The following is a 21,996-nucleotide window of genomic DNA, read 5'->3' as shown; positions in this document are numbered from 1 at the left end:
TGAAATAAACTCCCCCCTTTATCTCCTCGGGGCACAATGGTGAGTGTACAACCACGCCAACGGCATGACCGTGTGTAACGGGCGACACGGCGCTGTCGCGAATCTGCCGTCTTTACAGTCTGAGGTAGAAACCATCTTCCATTTTCGTGTGAGGAGTGTCCTCTCAACCACACCTGTTTATCTCTAGGCCGCCGCACCACCTCCACAGACCTCCTCGTAGCAAATAATTTGCAAGAGTGATGTTTTGAATAGGCCAATCAGAGGGCCGTGTGTCGTAAGCGAGCCAATGGCCTTACGAGGCGTGCACCCAGCGGGTTAGGCTGCTCTGTTGGCTGAGGGGCTCGAGGCGGCGGTTGGGGTGGGGGGATTCGCAGTCTGAGGCAGCGATAAATTTTGCATTTTAATTCGGATTAAGGCTCGTGTAGTTGTATCTATAGGGGGTGGGCGTGACTGGCGAGCGATACTCGTGCGCACACTACGTCGCCTGGTGGTAGAGTAGCTGGTCAGCCCCGCCTCCACCGGTTTTCCCGCCTCTTTTCACTCCTTGCTTAGACGGCCATTAATGTAAGGTTTTCCCGGGGAAGAAGGGATAGCTGGGATTTTTCTCCCCCCTTCTTTAGTAGGAGAACACATAGGCTTAGGCCTCCTATCTCCCAACCCCCCTCCTTTTAGCAACCCCCACCCGCCATAAAGCGGCCTCCCGGGGGTCTCATACAAAGGAAGCCGCTCGCCCCCCTGATCGCCCACCTCTTTCGGCTGTTGTCGCTGGTTAGTGTCCGCAGGAGCCATGTCCAGGCCGGTGAGGTGAGTAGAAGGCCCGGGAGAGCAGGCCGTGTGTGCACACGTGTGGGGGATATTCGCCAGTGCCTGGAAGTCTCATTGTGTCGCATGTATGGGGGATCGTGTGGAGCTGAGGAGGCAGCCATGGCGCCTGCACAGCCCGCTCTGTAGGATACGTGCACAGGTGTGCTGCCCCCCCATTGTAGGCGCCGGGGGAGCTCACTATGGCTGCTGCTGGCCTTCGCTTGGATGCGAGCTGAGCAGCGCGGAGGGCTGGATGCGGCTGCTGTGGTCTCGGTGAGTCCAAGCAGGGCTGTTAGAGCCGGGCGCTGTAGATGTACGTCCTGGCTGCTGACGCCGGGCGCTGTAGATGTACGTCCTGGCTGCTGTGCACTACACTGATGGGGCTTGTGTTATATCGGGAGCGGAATAAATCTGCCATCACTTGTATGATATTTCTACATTGTAGTCTTTCCAAGTCCTTATACATGGAGGCTTGTAGAGAGGGTTGGGCTAGCAGCTGTTTTAGGGGGGAAGGGCAAAAAGTATACACATTGCTGTGCCTGAACAAAGGCTGTGGGGAATACACGACCCTCTAGCTACGATCCGACCGCCAAGCACGTTCCCTGGTACACTTGATGAGCTCCACGCAGTTGCTTAGTAATGTCTAATGTCTTAGAATTTTTTTTTTTTTTGTTGGGGGGGTGGGGAGGGGGGCAAAATACAATTCCTGGTAACTAAGTTCATACATTGCGGATTCCACGTTAAAAAAAATCTACAGTACAATACAAGTAAATGGGGTTTTGAAAATCTCGTTCACATGTTGCAGAAAGAGAGAATCTGCACGAAAATGAAAGCAAGGTGCCAACTTCCAATCTGCGGCATTCTTGTCCTTGTGCAGCTTTGGGGATTTCGCCCTATTCAATACTTTTGTGTTGGAATAGTGACCTCCACAAGTATCACATGTGGATTTGTTATGGAGATTTTCTCTGTAAACATCTTCTGAGGGGTCTAAAGTTGGTTATTCCTGAGCTTAGTGGGCTGCTTGCCATACGTATCCAGTAAAGTGACAAATGATACGGATTCTACATGTTATGTTGGGGAAAGTAAGATGCAGACATAATTGGGGAATCCTTTTTGAAACCACGTGTTTTAACAAAATTCCTTTTTTATAGCGCCATTTATTCTGTTTTACATGTGAAAAGGTTATACATAATAAAGTACAATAATTTTGATCAAAACAAGCCATCAACTGGTACTGGAATAGAGGACTCTCCCTGCAAGGGCTCAGTCTATCAGGGCTGTCACCCAGATTTTCCACATTCCGGCATGGGGGAAACATTAGTCTGAGTCAGGCTTCTGTGAAAGCAATGGAGGGTAATTTGCAATTCTCCCACATAATTATCTAGTTGTAAAATAGATAAAAATAAGCAGCACTCCAAATTTGGCAAAGAAAATGAGGATCTTTAATAGCTCATGTCACAACTTTTCAGTTACACAGAACCTTGAGAGGGGTGCTGCGTAACCAAAACCTTACCATGCCACATGGGCCAACATTTTGGATTTTAAAATAACTTTTCAAGCTGGTGTTATAAAGTATTCTAATTTACTGAGCTAATGACTTTTGGATTTTCAATTTCTGTAAGCCATAATCATCAATAACAGAAATAAACACTTGAAATAGATCACTCTGTTTGTAATGACTCCATATAATATGAGGTTCACTTTTTGTATTGAACAACTGAAATAAAGTTTTTGATATTCTAATTTTGTGAGAAGCACCTGTATATGGACATGTAGTTCATAGAGCTGGATAAGGCCGGTTTCACATTTGCGCTTCTGGGCGCAGCGCCGGCATGCGCACGGCTGCCGTGCCTCCGCCGGTAGCTCTGCCTCCAGGCGCATGACGCTGCATGCGTCATGCGTCCCCTATCTTCATCACTGAGTACGCAGGCCGTGCGCAGTATGCGTTTGGCGGCGCCTGCGTCCTTTTGAAGGTGCACCGACCAGCGCCAAACGCAACCTGTTGCAATTTGGTTGCGCTCGGCGCACCATCAAAAGGACCCAGGCGCCGCCAAACGCATACTGCGCACGGCCTGCGTCCTCAGTTTTAAAGATAGGGTACGCATGCAGCGTCATGCGCCCGGAGGCGGAGCTACCGGCAGAGGCGGGGCTTAGCGGCGACCATGCGCAGGCCGGCGCTGCGCCCGGAAGCGCAAATGTGAAACCGGCCTAAAACAATACCTTGTCATGTGACCCATTGTTTCATTCCAGAAAAATCAAGTTTTCCTGAATTTCTCATTACAAACACTTTTGCAGTTCTCTTCAGTCATGTCTGCTGTGCTGACCCAAAGCGCAAAAAAACCCCCGAAAACGGCTGCTTGATATTGAATCTGTAGCACTAAGAGGAAACAGCTGCAAGTGTGTTTAATGGGACGGGGCTACTGTGTTAGGCCTGTTTCACACATCCGTTTGTCTCCATCAGTCAAGATCCGCCGTTTTGCAAAAAAAAAAAAAGGATCCGCCATTTTTCTTGGCGGATCCGTTTTTTTCTCCATAGACTTGCATTACCGGCGGATCTTGACAGATGGCCATCCGTGAATCCGTTTTTTTTTTGTGGATCTGCCAAGATTTTGGTGTCTGCTGACAAGACTGGACGGACAATGCAACGTTTTTGTGGCTGGCCGGATCCGCACTTTACACTGCGCATGCCCACCAGAATCGCCTTTGCAGTAAATTTAACCCTAAATCCCTATCTGCCGGCTGAGAAATCTCTTCTTTATTTTTTTTTCACATTTTATCTTTTACTACTGATGCTGCATAGGCGGCCTCAGTAGTAAAAAGTTGGTCACACTTGTCAAACACTATGTTTGACGAGTGTGACCAACCTGTCAATCAGTTCTCCAAGCGATGCTACAGATCGCTTGGAAAACGCTAGCATTTTGCAAGCTAAATACGCTTGCAAAATGCTATTTTTTTCCGCGGGAAAATTGCAGGAATTTAAAATGCGATTTTCCCGCCGAATGAAATTCCGGAATTCTCGCGTTAATTTCCGCGAGAGTTCCGGTACGTGTGCACATAGCCTTACATTCAGAAAAATGTGAAATTCTTTGCAATAACATAATGAATTGCAGATAACAAGGTATCATTTTATTTCCCTTTCTATGACCTGCATGCTCATATGTCTTAGATGGTTTAATTCTACTGATAGAATCCCTTTAAGGCTATGTGCACACGTTGCGGATTCTGCTGCGGATCCGGCCCTGTGGATCGGCAGCAGTTCTGCTGACATGGTACAGTACCACGTTAGCCTAGGCTGTGTGCACACATCTGGAATTCCTGCGGATTTTATGCATTTTTGCTGCATTTTTTCGTGGCAAAAACGCATAAAATAAGCAACCCATTGTATCCAATGGCATTCCTAATGCTGCGTATTTTTCCGTGGCAAAATCGCATCACGGAAAAATACGCAGCATGCTCATTCTTTGTGCGGAATCGTGGGAATTCCGCACACATAGGAAAGCATTGTTCCACTTACTTTCCGCATGTGGCTATGCCCACCATGCGCAAAGTAAGTGGAAAATGTGCGAATGGTACCCGTGGTCTGGAGGAGAGGAGATTCTCCTCCAGGCTCTGGGTACCATATCCCTGTAAAAAAAAAAAGAAATAAAATAAAAAATGGTGATATTCTCACCTTCCGGCGTCCCTTGCCGCGTCCCCAGGCCTCAGCGATGCTCCCGGCAAGTCCCGTTCCCAATGATGCCTTGCAGCAATGACCTTTGAAGTTGCGATACTGTAGCGGTCTCGCGAGACCGCTATGTCATCAAAGGTCATTGTCGCAAGGCGTTGCTGGGAGCAATGCGAGGATCGGGGATGCTGCGCAGGACGCCGGAAGGTGAGAATATCACCTTTTTTTTTTTTTTTTATTTTAACTATCGTTTTTACTATTGATGCTGCATAGGCAGCATCAATACTAAAAAGTTGGTCACACTCGTCAAACACTATGTTTGACGAGAGTGACCAACCTGTCAAATCAGTTTTCCAAACGATGGTACAGATCGCTTGGAAAACGCTAGCATTCTGCAAGCTAATTACGCTTGCAAAACGCTAGTTAATACGCGTGAATTACACATGCGGAATTCTACCGTATTTCCCATTGCAGGGAGTTGCGGAATTCCCGCAGAAATATCCACGGTAATTCCGCAACATGTGCACATAGCCTCAATCTTTACAGTTTTTAGTTAACGATATGCTCATGCCCTAGGGCGGGTCTTTGTGGTGCTCTGATTAGGTATTCATAATGCAGACTGCTGACAGGTCAATTATTCCTCAGTGACCTGCCCCCCCTAGTTTACATAATGAATATCTGTACATACTTACAAAAAAATCTGCTGGCATGTTCCAGCCGTGGCACCTGCGGAGCAGCATAATCTCATGTTTCATGTGTCAATAATAACTGTTCTTCATGTTGTTCAGCTAGAAAATAATCAATTTGAAAATGACACCTGCACAGTAGTAGCTACTGGTGTATAAAGCTGTGATCTGATAGCTGCTACTGCGCAGGCGGCACCATCTTACTTGGGGAATTCTTTCTCCAAGATGGCGCTGCCTGCGCAGTAGCAGCTCGGATCACAGCTATATACTCACCAGTAGCTACTACTGCGCAGGTGCCATTTTTAAATTGATTTTTTTTGTTCTAGCTGAACAACATGAACAGTTCTTATTGGCACATGAAACATGCGATTATGCTGCACACAGGTGCCACATGCTTGCAGAAGTTTTTTTTTTTTTGTTTGAAGTATGCAGAGCACCACAAGACGACCCCCCCCGCCCCCCCCACAGGCTCTCTGGAGCACGGGCATATCATTTAACTCAAAACTGAAAATACAGATTAAATAACCACAAGATGTATTTCATCAACCAAGGTATCAATTTAATCAGTAGAACAGCACCAACCTGACACTGTCTATAGGTTACTGTGCAAAATCCTGCTGACCGGTTCCCTTTAAAGTAAGCCCTACAAATGTATGGCAACCTCCCCATATTTTTCCAGTCTGGTTTTTACATTAGATTTGACTGGCACATCAGATCTCTACAAGCAAGCATGTTTTTATAGGGGTGCTTCCCCCAACAATACTGCTTTCACAAGTTTAATTTTTGCTGACAGATTACCTTTAATTATAAATGGCCAAATTTCATGAAAAGGTGTGTGAAATGTGAGCTATGCAGTATTCCTTTTTTTTTTCTTTTTCTTCTTGCTCAAGATGTCTAGTGTAGGATTCCTCAGTATAGAAATTTTCTAAATTGCTCTATTGGCCATTTTTGCGGACTTCACACTGTACGGACCAGGAGCGAGTGCTGTAAAATTCTAACACTGAAGACTGTAGCTAAGTGATAAACAGGACGGTTCATATTTTAGTGTATCTCTCAGCACAGACTTTAAGCTGTCTGTGCTGGGGGCTAAATGCAAAATTTTCTAAGGGAAGAGTCACATGGCCATAAAACTCAGAAGAGGATCGCAACGTATTGCTTGGACTAGCCGTCGGCTCTCCTGACCTAAGCGTGATGATAACATGTATTTCTGTGCAGCTGTCACGCTCTGGGCAGAAGAGCCGCCAGCCAGTCCGATTTATACAGCCATCTGACGCATCTCAAAGGGTGATATAGAAAAAGGTATATAATGCAGAGTCTCTTTTTGTGAAAAAGTAGGTACCAGTGATGAGCGAGTGTGCTTGGATAAGGTGTTTATCCTATCATGCTTGTGTACTAACCGAGTGTCTTAATGGTGCTAGAAAAATGTTCTACTGCCTGCGGCTGCATGTCATGCTGCTGTTAAACAGGCAATCCCTTCATGTGTTGAGGCTAACAGCCGCAGGGACTTGAGCGTATTTTTCAGGCATGCCGAAGACACTCGATTAGCACAGGAGCATGTTGGGATAACGCCTTATCAGAGCATGTTCGCTCATCACTTGTAGGTACACTTTAAATTGTGGAAGACCTAGTTAATTGCTCAGGTGACTCCTGCATTTGAAAATCTACATTAATTATGTTGCACGTGGCATATTGTAGTGTTAACATCTAATTTATCTTTATCTTGGAAAGCCTTTCTATGGCTCCACTAAGGACTTAAAGTTAAGTTGAATAGTATTGTGTTTATTACAAACATCCACTAGGGATTATGCTGGGACCACTAAGAGCCAAAGTTAAATCTCCACCCACAATTTTGTTTCTTACAAAGACACTCACAAAATAATGTAGTAAAGGCAAGACACTCCCACTTCATGTTTTAATGGTAAATGCTTCTATTTTTCAGGAACAGAAAAGTGGTTGATTATTCACAATTTCAGGATTCTGATGGTATGTATACTGGCCTCATATTTTCAATGTGTGATTTTTAGCACGTTAGGCTAGTTTCACACTAGCGTATAGCCGAGCTGTGGAGGGATGCGGACTTCCTCTTTGAAGCCCCGCCCACAGCCACTCCTGCTCCGTGAAGCTATGCCTGCGTACCCTATCTTTAACATTAGGTACGCAGGCCATGCCGATGTATGTGGATGCCTCCTTTCCATAGATAACTGTTCAGTGTGTGTCTGGGGGAGGAGCAGCTCTCTGCTCTCTACACTGAGGCTGCTGGAGGGGAAGAATTCGTTACTGTGTAATGAGGGCTGCTTCATGTGGACGGGGAGGGCCTGTAGCTATGGAGGGTGGGGTTGTTGCTATAGCGGGCATGATTGGAGGAGAGTAGGAGGTTACGACTAGTTCTCATTTCAATGCCATAACACCCCCCCTTGGACGTTCTGTTCAGAATATCTAGAAAACTGTGCCATCTAGTGACAGAAAGTAAATTACTTATTGTCATAATTCTGCAGCCCAGATATGTACTGAGATTATGTGAAAAGCCCAGACAACCCCTTTAATATGGATAGCCACAGGTGTGCTCATAAACAGTATGGAGGGTGTGAGTTTGGGTCATGGGACATATTGTCCATACTGTTTATGAGCACACCTGTGGCTATCCATTTTTGTATTATTGTTACTAATTTTATATTAATAAAAATTTGCATTTTTCTATATGGGACTTATTGCGTGCTCTTGTGCTTCTCCTTTTAATAATATTATGTTTTGAGCTTACGCCCAGGGTTTTGGAGCTGAGTTTTTCCCTTGTCTCCTTATCACCCTGTACTTATGGGACATTCGTTGCCAACCCCTTTAATATGTAGGTGCCATTTTTTTAAAGGGACAAACAGTAATTGAACAACTCTCAAAAGCTCTTTAACTGGTTATTCCCTTGTTAATCCATCACCTATTAAGCAGGTAAAAGGTCTGGAACTGATTCCTGGTGTGTCTGTCCTTTGGAAGCTGTTGTGAACCCACAACATGCAGTCATAGGAGCTTTCTTTGGAAGAGAAACATGCAATCATTAGGTTGAAAAGAGAATATCAGGGAGATATCAAAATGTTAAAATTGACCAAAAAAACCATTTGGCACATTCAGCAAAAAAGAGCACCCTGGTGAACTTGGGAAAGTCAAAAAATGCCTGTGTCCACGGCAGACAAGTGGTGGATGATGGCAGAATTCTGTGTTCAGTCACATTCTCAATAAACACTAATGACCCAGTGCCACTGGAAGCCATGCATGCCCTTGCCATCACACTGCCTCCACCATGTTTTACAGAGGATGTGGTGGCCTCTGGATCATGAGCCATTCCAAACCTTTTCCATACTTCTTACCATCATTCTGGGACAAATTGCTCTTGGATTCATCTGTCCAAAGAATGCTTTTCAAGAACTGGGCTGGCTTCTTAGGCTATGTTCACACGTTGTGTTTTTTATGCCAAGTTTTAAGGTACTTCCAAAAAGTAGGTTTTGCTTAGTTTTAGCTTTACCTGGGTCTGTCGGAGTACATTTGTCTCTTATTAATGCTGGTAAAGGTAGGCTCATGACCATAAAAAAAACTGATTCAACTTCATCAGATTTTGGCACCAGACGCATCAAATTCTAATACCTGCGTTTTTGCACTACCCATTGCTTTCAATGGGTGAAAAACGCTGAAAGTGGCATGCTTCATTTTGCAAAAACCAAGCACTTTAAAAAGTCAGGAAAAAAGTGCATGAGATTTTAAGTCTCATAACTTTGCTTGCACTGTGAAATGCAGCTGAAAATTTGCATAAAAAAGCTGCAAAAATGCAACATGTGAATGTAGCCTAAAGATGTTTACCATGAATTCTGAAGTTTACTGGGCCTTTATATTCTGCTCAGATGCAACCAAGTGCACCAAGGTTGATCGGAGGCTGCTTCACAGTATAGATGGACAATGACCCAAAACATACTGCGGAAGCGATCCGAGGGTTTTTATTAACCTCTTAATCTCCGGGCCATTTTGCCTTTTTCGTTTTTTGCTGCCCTTATAGTCAGAACTGTTTATTTTTTTTTTATTTGTCAATATGGCTATGTGAGGGCTTGTTTTTTGCGGGAGAAGTTGTACTTTTGAAAGACACCTTTTGGTTTTTAACATATCATGTACTGGGAAACGGGAAAATTCCAAGTGCAGTGAAATTGCAAAAGTGCAATTTCACACTTGTGGTTTTTTTTAATTTTTTTTATTACAATGTTCACTAAATGCTAAAACTACCATTATGATTCTCCAGGTCATTGAGTTCAGACACCAAACATATAAGGCTGGGTACACACTGTCAGAAATTGGCAGCGCATTGGACGCAGCCCATGTCCGCTGTGTTCACAGCACTGTCGGCTTTTCAACGCTGGTGACTCCCATGTGTTCACTGAACTGTGCGGAATCACCACGTCCAATACATTATATGAGTGATATTTATAATGTGGAGACTTTCGTCTCCGCAAGGGATATTGACATGTTGCGGTCTGGAAAGATGCGCCGCGGGCATGGAACTTCTTGAAATCCCATCCACCATGCTGTAACATCTGGACACTGCCTGTTGGACGCTATGGATGTGCTCATCTTCCAACTCACAGCGTTTACTGACTGTGGGAACATACCCTATAGGTTTTTTTTTTTTTTTTTAATTTAAGTGGTAAAAATCCAAAATTTGTTTAAAACAAAAACCGCCATTTTGCAAGACCTGAATGCACAAATACTGAAGAAAAACAGAAATCTGAGCTGGAGTATGACTTGAAAACATGCTTGATGTAAAGGCATTTTCACACTGGCCATAGAAACAAGCAAAACCAAAGAAAAGACAATATGTGCATATACCCTAATGTAAATAAATAAGTAAAAAAGCAAGTGCACTAAATCAGCATAGGGTATTTAGTAAACACTGTTTTTGATTTAAAAAAAAACAAAAAAAAAAACCCCATAAAGCTGTCCCACTGCGACAAGGTATACCAAATTGGGACAGTAACTACACTCTTACGTTAAAACCTACCTAGTGTGAACAGAGGTAGAGTCATCGGGTCCCAACCGGACACCCAGCTTTGGAAGGACTATATATGAACTGCCCAGCTCAGTGAAAAGGGGGCCACACCACCCAACTGCATTGAAACCATGGAAGTGTGGGAGCTGTGATTTCACAAAATGTCGGTGGAGTCCCCGCACCGCCGAACCCCCCCCTCCTCCCAGCCCAGGGCCTGCAGTATCGCCCAGCTCTTGCCACTGCCCCCCCCCCCCATACATTTGGTGTATAAGACGCACCCTCATTTCCCCCCAAAAAATCTGGGGAGAAGGTCTCACTCCAAAGGAAAAATAAATGGTAAGGTTATAGATCTTGGAATAAAGTTTCACAATTAGATGTTACAAGAAAATGTTCCTGTGCAGAGATCCCGTATTTTACAGAATATAAGACATCCACATTTTGCTGATGTTAATTTTAATCGGAAAAAAGGCTTAAAGTGGGGGTCTGTCTTCGGGTAGATGCATTCGTTAAGTAACTGGCAGCTCTTTGGAGGCAGCACATGTCTGCTGCAACTAAAGCGTTGCCGGCTAGTGAACGCAGGTGAATCTTCATGTGTTCATTGAACCGTGCAGATTCACCACGTCCAATACATTGAACGGGTGAAATTTATGTTCAGCGGTCTGGAAAGACGTACTGCATGTCAATCTCCGCAGGTGATCCGCGGGTGTCTCTGGACGCATAGTGGACATGGGATTTCTTGAAATCCCATCCACTATGCTGCAACATCTGGACGTTGCACAAGTGCGCAGCGTCCAACCCCCAGCATTTACTGACCACGTGCACCTACCCTTAGGCTGTGTGCTCACGTTGCGTTTTTAAGCTTTCCGCGTTTTTGCTGCAGTGGAAACGCTTAGAAAAACGCTAACAATGCATTCCCATGCAATCCTATGGGATTCCGCAGTTGCTGTGCCATAGGACTGCATTGAAGCGCTCACTTTACACATGTGGCTATGCCCACCATGCGTAAAGTGAGCGTTTCATGTGTGGATGGTACCCAGGGTCTGGAGGAGACTCTCCTCCATGCCCTGGGTACCATATTCCTGTAAAAAATAGAATTGAAATAAATAGGGATATCCTTGCCCTCTGTCGACCCCCAGAGTTCTCCCGGCCCTTATTGGCGCTGCCAGCAACTTCCGTGCCCAGGGATGCATTGCACGCGTGACCATGTTGTAACGTTTATATACTCATGTCTCTTGCGTCCTCCCCTGCCAGAAGCTGTGGTATGATCAGGCCATGTTACTGTATGGTGAGACACTGCCATTACACAGTACACAGCATGGGCACACTTCTGAGATTCTAATCACAGGAACATTTTTTTTTTCTTTTTAAACTTCAATTGTCTTTCTAGGAGACTTGAAGCTGCAATCTTCTGCTTGTGCTATACATAACTGCCATGTATAGCAAAAGTCATCTATGATGGCTGACCACATGCCAGCTTACATGGTGTCTTCTACTAGTTACTGCGCAGGGAGCTTCCCTCCATTTGATGTAGGCTCCGGCGGTGAGGCCACATCTTTCCTGGCACATATCAGCTGTTTTGAACAGCTGACGTGTGCTAGGAATAGCCGCGGGTGGAAGCGCGATCCACCCGCAGCCATTAACCCGTTAACTCTGACAGCGGCATTTAACACGCTCTTCCGGCCATCGGGCTGGAAATCCGCCCACCGTTGACCTCCATCATATGATCGCGGGTCACCGGTAGGTTGGCATAACAATCGGAGGTCTCCTGGAGACCTCTATGGTTGTCGGTGCCGGATTGCTGTGAGCGCTGCCCTGCAAGTGAGCAATTCTGTTAAATAGAGGTGATCTGATCACATCACTGCCTGTGTATGTAGCAGAGCCGAAAAAAAAAAAAAAATCAACCCTACACTTGGTATCGCCGCATTCAGAATCGTCCGATCAATAAAAAGAATTAACCTGATCGCTAAACGGCGTAGCAAGAAAATCACATTGCCAAAATTGCAGTTTTTGGTCACCGACATTGCATTAAAATCCAACAACGGGCAATTAAAAGATTGTATCTACACCAAAATGGTATCGCTAAAACCGTCAGCTCGGCACGAAAAAAATAAGCCCTCACCTAACCCGAGATCACGAAAAATGGAGACTCTACGGGTCTTGGAAAATGGCGCAATGTTTTTTTTTTTTTTTTTTTTTAAGCAAACTTTTTGTTTTTGTGTTTTTTACCACTTAAATAAAAAATAATTTAGACATGTTTTTGTCTATGAACTCGTAATGACCTGGAGAATCATAATGCCAGGTCAGTTTTGGCATTTGGTGAACATGGCAAAGAAAACATTGTGGAATTTAATTTTTTTTTTTTTTTTTTGCAATTTCACCACACTTGGAATTTTTTTCCCATTTTTGAGTACATGATATGGTAAAACCAATGGTGTTGTTGAAAAGTACAACTAAGTTATGGCTCTGGGAAGAAGGGGAGCGAAACAAACGCAAAAACAAACATGGGCAGGGTCTCTAAGGGGTTAAAATGTGATTAATTTTTATGTAAAATATCCACTATTTAATATCTTCTCTTCTATCACGATTGTGTTCCATTTTTTTTTTTTTTTTTTCATCTCCAAACTGGCTGCTGCAGTGTCTGCAATGGGATTGACCAGTCCTTATTTATTTTTTTTTTACGGTGCAATTCCCATTTGGCAGCAGGAGGTGTGATTCAGACTTGCAACAGCTCACTAGGCTTTTGTGTTGACAATTTTGGGGTTTAAAAAATTAGTTTTGATCTGATAAACTGAGCCAGTGGCAGCAGAATGGTGGATATGATTTATGTTGGTTATACTTTAGAAATGAATAGTTACAATTTAGTGATGGTAACTGTTCACCACGAATAGATGTATTGAACCTTTTCAATGATATTTCTGTGAAAACCCAGTAATTCTACAGTTTCTTTGATAATACTGCAGACCTCTCAAATGCCAACACCCATCCAATGAGGGAGTCATGAGGGAGAGAAAATTTTGCAATGATATAAATTTTTTTTTTCCTTTAGTTTTGTTTGTATATGCTTCAATTCTTTTCCAAACTTTGAAAACAAATAATTTCTTATTTAATAGATGAGGATTATGGAAGAGAATCTGCTCCTCCTGCTAAGAAATCTCGGTCATCTACTAGAGAAGTGAAGGAGAAAAAACCTGCCAAAAACTCACAGGATGACAGGTAAATGTGTGCGTCTATTAGTAAAAATGTCCCTAAGTAACAAATCTAAAGCAGATGGTGTTTATACGTGCATTAGTGCTTGGAATATTTAAGCAACTTTATAAATATTTTTGCTGCCGTTCAATGTGATGCTTCTAATTGCACATACCCTAGTCCCAATAAACTGTATCGACTGGTTAGAGCACAACTCCAGCATGTTCTTATTTATTTTTTTCTCTCCAGCTTTGGAGTGGTGCTTCCAATCTTAGTCCCTACAGATGAGGGAGTGTGCTCGAGAGAGGCTGTAACCGATTTTTCTTTGGCTTTGCTCTAAGTCAGAGGTAATAGACTTGCATTGAGAGCTTGTGACCAAGATCCTTGTTCTGGCTCTTAGGCTAGTTTCACACTAGCATTACCGGGCGCAGCACACGGCTGCGCCCCCACCGGTCAGCTCCTCCTCTGATCGCATGACGCTGCATGTGATCAGCGTACCCTATATTTAGCGTTGGGTACGCTGGTCGTGCGCTGGGTACGCTGGTCGTGCGCTGGTACACTTTTGACGGCGAATGCGCCCTTTTGGCGCTGCGCCGACGTGCGCCAAACAGTGTTGCATTTTTGTGCGCTCGGCACAAGCGCCGGCAAAATCATGCCAGCGTACCCAACGTTAAATATAGGGTATGCTGATCGCATGCAGCGTCATGCGATCAGAGGAGGAGCTGACTGGAGGGGGTGCGGCCTGGGGCGGAGCTTAGCGGTGGTCGTGCACTGCGCCAGGTAACGCTAGTGTGAAACTAGTCTTAGACTTACATGCAGTTGTGACTTCTGGATCGTTCCAGCTAACATTGCAGTGATCTGGCAGGTAACAAACTCGCTGAGTCCAACCAGAGCCGATGAAAGACACTGGCTGGGGAGTATAATGCTTGGGGCAGGAAATTTAGTAGCTCTGGTTTTTCTCTCTAAATAAGTATCAATTAAAATGTTAGCTTGTAAAAATGAATACATTACAGGTATCGCAAAGTGGCAACAGTTTTATTTTTTTATTCCTCACCACAATTTTACAACACTTAAAATCAGGGCTGTGGATTCTGTAAACCAAACCTCTGACTCCTCACTTTCCCTGAATTCCGACTCCATAGCACTGGCTCACTACTGAGCATGTACACAGATTCATCTCAGCTAGAAGGCAAGGTCCTTAGATTAGACATAACAGACATGAACAGACATTTATAGGGTATTTTAGAACTTTCCCAAATAATGAAAACCTTTCCAGTACTGAAGCCAATTTATTACCATATTTTTCAGAATATAAGATGCACCCCAAATTTTGAGGAGAAAAATAGGAAATCTTTTTTTTTTTTCTAATAAAATTGTGGTGCTTATAATCCATGTGTCTTATTGCTTACCAGGGGTGGTGGTTGCGGTGAAGTGGGGGTGATGCAGACTGGGATGAGGGGGGGTGTGAGGCGGTGCTGATGCGGGTGTGCTTCCGGGGCTCTGCCAACATTTGTGAAGGGCCAGAATCCCGACAGTTCCATGGTTTCCTGTGGGGTGGGCTCCGGGAAATTCGCCACCAAGGGCGCTGCATGCGCAGATGGAGATCTCTGCACCAAGATCTTGGGAGATGAGATTTCACAATAAATATCAGCAGAGCCCCGGCAGCACCACCGGACACCCCCTCATCCCAGCCTGCAGCAACGGTATCGGTACCGTTACAATTTTTTTTTTTTGGGGGGGGGGGGTAGTGCGTATTCCGAAAAATACGGTATATATATCTTAGGAGTCGGTCCAGTTTATTCCGACTTCACGTCTGACTCCACAGCCCTGCTTAAAATTGTATTACCCACTTTTTTCCATTACATTAAACTGTAAATTAGTGGTGTAATTCAAAACTACAACTTGTCCCACAAGAAAACAAGCTCTAGTACAGATATGTAGGTGGTTTTAAAAATTAAGGTGATGGCTTTTTTTTTTTTAATTTTTTTTTTGTGCAAGTTGAGTTTTTTAAATGGTTCTTATTCTACAGTGAGGAATCTGATGAAAAAGATGTGAAGGTCAAGAAAACCAAAAAAGATGAGGCTGACTCTGCAGGTAACTTATTTATCTTTAATTTCTAATGCAAGGCAAATAAAATGTTTAGCACTGAACTAAAGATGCACTGCACTTGCCACTGTAAGCGTATGTTCACACATGCTTTTTTTTATGCTAATTTAGCTGCATTTTGCAATACCAGCCATGTCTGAGATTTCAGAAACCTCATGCACACAGCTTTTTATTTTTAGAATGGAGCATGTCACTTTTTTTTTCCAGCAGTTTTCACCCATTGAAGTTGTGGTGAAAAGCGAAGTGTGGGTGCTTGGCAGGTTAGGCTAGTTTCACACTAGCGTTTTGGAGCGCAGCGACGGCCTGAACATGGCCGCCGCTAAGCCCCGCCCCCTGCCGTGCCTCCGCCGGTAGCTCCGCCCACCGGCGCATGACGCTGCATGCGCCCTGCGTCCCCTATCTTTATCACAGGGGGCGCAGGCCGTGCGCAGTATGCGTTTGGCGGCGCATGCGCCTTTTTGACGGTGCGCCGACGCAACCAAACTGCAGCAGGTTGCGTTTGGCGCAGGTTGGCGCACCGTCAAAAGGACGCATGCGCCGCCAAGCGCAGACTGCGCACGGCCTGCGCCCTCTGTGATGAAGATAGGGGGCGCATGCAGCGTCATGCGCCGGTGGGCGGAGCTACCGGCGGGGGCGGGGCTTAACGGTGGCCGTGCGCAGGCCGTCGCTGCGCTCCAAAACGCTAGTGTGAAACTAGCCTTAGTAACACTATTTACCTGCAGGTTAATAGCATTCCTCACCCCCCCCCCCCCCAAAAAAAAAAAAAAGACATGATCAACAAATTTTGGGTTCAATTGAATGATCTGAAAAGTATATCTCACTCCCCATATTAAAGGCTTTTAGGCTGTGTTCACACACAGCGTTTTTTTTAAGCGGTTTTCACTATAAAACCGCTAAAAATAAGCTTCCCAGTCATTTCTATGTATTTTGCACTTTTTGTGCACATCGATGCGTTTTTACCACGAAAAAAACGCATCGCGGTAAAAAACCCAGCATGCTCATTAATTTTGCGGATTTTTCCGCGTTTTTGGCTTCTTCCATGCGTTTTGAAACCGCTGTGGAAAAAAACGAGCAAAAACCGCCGCGGAAAAATAGGTGCGGTTTCTGGGAAGGGAGTTTTTGAGCAGAAATTTTCTGCAACGTGTGCACTTAGCCTTAAAGTGAACCTCTCATGTGCCAGAAAAAGCTGGGCCTCTCTGACCTTTCCTGGCACCTGCGCACTGCAGTACTTTGCTCTGTCCTCAACAGGGCAGATAAGTATGCCTGCACAGGAGAGTGTCTTCACAAGAAGATCGAAGGAGACCCGGACCTGCGACACTCATCAGACTGGACCACCCCTCCCGGGTGAGTATAAGTTATAAAATATCTTTCAGGTGGGACCGGGGGCTCTTCTACAGCATTATAGAAAGCTGTAGATAAGCCCATAAAGGCAGTGGCCGCAACTTATAGCGACCAAAACAGGTGACAGGTACCCTTTAATCTGCAGGTAAATGGTGACCTTATAGACTGCAGACTTGTGAGTCTTGTACATGAGACGTCTTCTGCACTTTCAATCATGGGCAGTGCGCCTCTAAAGCTGTGAATCATACACTGGCTTTTCAAGTCATGTTATTATGTCCACAGGGGCTTGATAACATGCAAAGGTACAACTGGGCTGGGGAAACAAGTGTCCGATCGATTAGTCAAATTTAGTCCTAATTTGCATAAGAAACTGAGCATATACTTTTTTTTTTTTTTTTTTATTTCTCCCATTGATATTGAAGTGTCTAAAAGTGATTTTTGCTAAAAATTTAAAGAAGTAAGGTCTTCTGATCTACGAGCCTTTTTTTTTTTTTTTTTCATATATAACACTGGGGAACGCAATTTTTTTAGGAGTTAGGTCAGACGACTGTTCTTGATTAATTTTTGGATGCTGAATCCAGAAATTATCTCAGTTTTTCTCTTATCACGTCAGGTTTTGGAACTATAGGATTTTTGCCTTCTCAAAAATATGTAAATTACTGTACCTAAAGTTTTTTTTTTTTAAATAGTACAAATATGAACAAAAAATGAAATATATAATAGGCATGACAAATGTTTTTTAACACTAGCATGTTTTTTATATATAGTAAAAATGTACATTTATAGCTTTTTCTGGAGTGTTTAACTTGAGGACAATCACGTTTGATGCTCCAGCAATAGTCAGCCATCATATGTACATCCCATCTACCCTGGTAACGGTCTTCCATAACCTTCAAATCTTGGTGAAATCGTTCACCTTGCTCATCGCTAACAGCACCAAGATTTTCCGGAAAGTTGGCAATGCAGAAAATGTAGTTTAATACTCATGTTGCAACCAAGAGCTTTGTAGCTCTCCAATAGTTTCTGAACAATTTCTTTGTAATTACTTGCACGTGTATTTCCAAGAAAGTTCTTGACTACGTCTTTGATAACCAAGCATTCTTCTCAAGATCTGACATACTCCCGGTGAAATGTTCATCTTTGATGATCTGTCGAATTTGTGGACCATCAAACACACCAGCCTTGATTTTTTTTTTTTTTTTTTTTTCCAATGGACAGTCCAGGAAGTGCCAACATGATGTACTTAAAACAGTCGCCGTCAGTTGGCAATGCTTTTACAAATTGCTTCATGAGACCTAGTTTTATGTGCAGAGGTGGGAATAGTATATTCTTCCTGTCAACAAGTGGCTGATGTAGAATGTTAGGATCTCCAGGTTTAAGATCAGATCTTGGAGGCCAATTCGACTCAACCCAATGCTTTTCTCGAGCTCTGCTATCCCACATACAGAGAAAGCAGGGATACTTTGTGTACCCACGTTGCTGACCAAGAAGGAAGCAAACCATTTTAAGGTCAACACAGATGATCCAATTGTGTCATATTTCAATAACTCAATAACTCTCTTTACATCTCCATGTTCTTCACGAAGAGAGACAGAATGCCCAATAGGGACTGCACCAAATAAATTGCCAATGTGTAGAAGGACACACTTAAGACTCCGCTTTGAGCTATCAATAAACAGTCGCCATTCATTTGGATTGTACATTGAAAGCCCTAATTCTTGTAGTAAATCAGGAATATTATGGCAAAACACAAAACCGCTGTCACACCGAAAGTACTGCAAAAATGTACTTTCTCTAGTACGAAAGTATGATACCTTCGCTCCTTGTTCAAGTAACTATTTCTCATTTAGCCTTGATGCTAGTAATTCGGAAGCTTTTTTTTGATAAGCCCAATTCACGTGCTAAATCATTTAACTTGTGCTGATCAAATCCCTTACGAACTGAATCCTTGTGACTTTCAAATTCTGCATCATTTCTGTCACTGTGTTCGTCAACATCACTCAGTACTTCTAGAGATGGTAGCTGTTCGAAAACTGGCACTGGAATTTCAGCTGAATGAGGCATTGGTCTGATAGCTGACGGTAGATTTGGATATTCTATTTTACTTTTATTTTTCCTGTTAAATCCTGATGTTTTCACTAAACAGAAGTAACAGTCTGTGGAATGACTTTTTTGCTCTCTCCACACCATGGGGATACCAAATGCCAACTTTTCACGTGTTCCTTTGGTCCACATCCGTAAACTCTCGACACACTGCTTGCACACTATGTGAGGGGACCATGGCTTATCTTGATCACCGAGTTTTACTGCAAAATATGCTTGTTTGACAAATGCACTGATGTTTGCCCTTTGAACTGGAATGGTGAAAACACCACAAATATAGCAGGAGTCAGGGTTGTTTAGGCATTTACGATGAGAGGAAGAAGGAGCAGACATGATCTGAAACAAAGGAAATATGTACATAAGTAAATAAAACACTGAGATGGAAAGTTACAAGCTTTGAAAACTAACAAAGAAAAAAATCATAAAAGATATATAAATTACAACTAAGCGCCCAATGTAAAGAAAAAAGCTATCACAAATCCTATTTATTCCTACTATGATACATTTTTTGTGTAAAGATATTGATAATTATGACGTATTGGGAGCTGTACACACCTCTCACCACACTGTCTCAGTTGTGACTACTCTTACAAGTTGCCACGTAGCTCTGTATGAGTCGAATTGTACTCAGATAACAAGTCTTATTACAGAAATCAGTGCAATTGTGCTTCTATGGCAGGTAAGTTGAGGAGGAAAAACTTGACGTGATAGAAAAAAACTGACTACATTTTTGGAATCAGCATGCCAATTTTAGTATAAATCAGCTCAAAAACCTAACTCAACAGAAATTTTTTTTCAAATTGTTCCCCAGTGTAAATTATCCCCTTTCTGGTGTCAACCATGTACAACAGTGCGAAGTGCATAGTGTACAGCACTATGATTTTTAATGGCTCACAAGCAGTTGGCAAAATCAGGGACTGCAAATCATTATGGTCACTCTGCTGTAATTGTCTTGATTGCTTCGATAAGTGCAAACAGGTTGTCCCTCCCCCCCCCCCCCCCCCCCATAACATTCGCCAATATGCATTTAAAAAAAAAGGCCGCTGTTAAAAGGTTTTTAAACGGCGATCGGGAATAAGGTTACAGCACCCCCCCGTGTTGCAATTTCTCCTGGGTTTCAGCTGATCATAGTGATCAAAAGCTGATAAATAGTATGTCATCTTCTTAGATTATATTTTTATTTTATAATTTTTATCATTCAATCTTTGCTGTTAGGGTTTTTTTTTTAAAAAAAAAAACAAAAAAACAATGACTAGTGTTGAGTGCAAGTGCTCGCTACTTGGGTTTGCATCTGGGTTGCTCAAGCACCTGTGATACTTCGTGCATACCAAGCACCCCAATGCGAACTCAAGTAGCCAGCACTTGTGCTCAACACTAATGATGATCTAGTCAATATGACGACCTAATGTTATCAAATTCTGTGTTGTACCTTTGGGCTAAAAATCCTCGAGGGGTGTAGTTTCCAAAATGGGGTCACTTGGAGGGTTTCCACTGTTTAGGCACATCAGTTTCTCAAAACACGACATGGCATCCGCTCTAGATTGCAGCCATTTTTTCATTCAGAAAGTCAAACTGTGTGCCTTCCCTTCTGACCCCTGCCGTGTGCCCAAATACTAGGTTTTTTGTTTTTGATTTTTTTTTTTTTCCCCACATATGAGGTATCTGTGTACTGGGGAGAAATTGCACAACAAATTTTGGGGTCCATTGTCTCCTGTTACCCTTGTGAAAGTAAAAAATAAAGCTAAGTGAAATTTTTGTGACAAAAGTAAATTACTTGTTTTTCCTCCCACATTCCATTAGTTTTTGAAGAACCTGAAGGGTTAATAAGCTTATTGAATGTTTGAGCACCTTGAGGGGTGTAGTTTATAGAGTGGTGTAACTTTTGAGTGTTTTCATATAGGAAACCCCCCCAAGTCACTTAAAAATAAATGGTTTTGTACATTTTGTTGGGAAAGTGTGACAATACTGATCAATTTTAAAGGGAACCTGTCGACAGGATTTTTCACAGTAACCTACAGACAGTGTCAGGCCAGTGCCGTTATACTGATAAACATTACATAACGAATGTGATATGTACATACTGGGGAAAAAAAAACCTGTTGCCAGCTGTCACCTGCGCTGCAGCATAAGTGTATGTGTACTGCATTTAATATAAGGATAACCGCAATCATATTAATTATAAACAGAAATCCATTTCCAGGAGTAAATTTATTATTTTTTTTCCCTCTAGCAAGATGCAATAGCAGCTGTCGGATCACCTCTATATACAGATAGCTCCAAGTGCGACGGGTGCCATTTTCAAATGGAATTTTTTTAATATCAGGATGACCTCACCCATATTAATTCTAAACACAGTACACCTGCAATTAGCTGCAACGCAGGTGCCACGGTTAGCCCCTGCCTGCCGAAGGTTTTTTCAGTATGTAAATATAATACTTATTGTGTTAAACTGGGGGGGGGGGTAAGTCACTGAGGGATCAGTGACCTGTCAGAAGCCATACACATAAATACCTAATCAGAGTACCACATGCCCGCCCCAAAGTATGAGCAGATCATTAACTCAAAACTGAAAATAAAAATTAAACAACCACAAGACGGACTTCATCAACAAAGATATCATCTTATTCAGTATAACGGTGGTAAACTGACACTGTAGTTTACTGTGCACAATCATGCTGACAGGTTCCCTTTAAACCCTTCTAACTTTAACAAAAATAGTTCAAAAAATTAAGCTGATGTAAAGTTAACATGTGCGAAATGTTTGTTCATAGAGTGCTATAACTATTTAAGGGCATATAGAACAAAACTGAAAAAACAGCACAAAATAGGAAAAATACTCTGGTGCAGGCCCTCCAGGTACATACCAAACCTCCAAATAGTCCGTTGTAATGCTTGAAAAAGGTTCACACCCATTGAACCGAAACGTTGCTGCATGGGCACATAGCAATATGGGCTATTAAAAAAAAAAAAAAAATTTAAAACCAACATGGTGTGCTGCCTTCTTTTTTTGATGGACTATTTAAGGGCATAAAAATGTAAAGGTTGAAAATTCCTAAAATTTTTTGATTTACATATATTTATGAAAATTT

At 43.1% G+C, this 21,996-nt stretch overlaps 1 protein-coding gene across 1 annotated transcript in view; it reads left to right on the top strand.

Moving 5' to 3' along the window:
* Positions 1-343: 343 nt before the first annotated feature.
* NUCKS1 (nuclear casein kinase and cyclin dependent kinase substrate 1) overlaps positions 344-21,996 on the top strand; it is a 62,248-nt gene continuing 40,595 nt past the window's right edge. Inside the window, exons 1-4 of the mRNA XM_073587229.1 lie at positions 344-804; positions 7,094-7,137; positions 13,282-13,384; positions 15,387-15,451. Of these exons, the coding sequence (XP_073443330.1) occupies positions 788-804; positions 7,094-7,137; positions 13,282-13,384; positions 15,387-15,451 (229 nt within the window). The 5' untranslated portion in view covers positions 344-787. The remainder of the gene's footprint in view (positions 805-7,093; positions 7,138-13,281; positions 13,385-15,386; positions 15,452-21,996) is intronic.

The sequence above is a fragment of the Dendrobates tinctorius genome, unplaced genomic scaffold (genome assembly GCF_039654945.1).
Source record: "Dendrobates tinctorius isolate UK_male_01 unplaced genomic scaffold, ASM3965494v1 ptg000098l, whole genome shotgun sequence".
Taxonomy (NCBI): Eukaryota; Metazoa; Chordata; class Amphibia; order Anura; family Dendrobatidae; genus Dendrobates; species Dendrobates tinctorius.
This window is presented reverse-complemented; position numbering and strand designations above follow the sequence as displayed.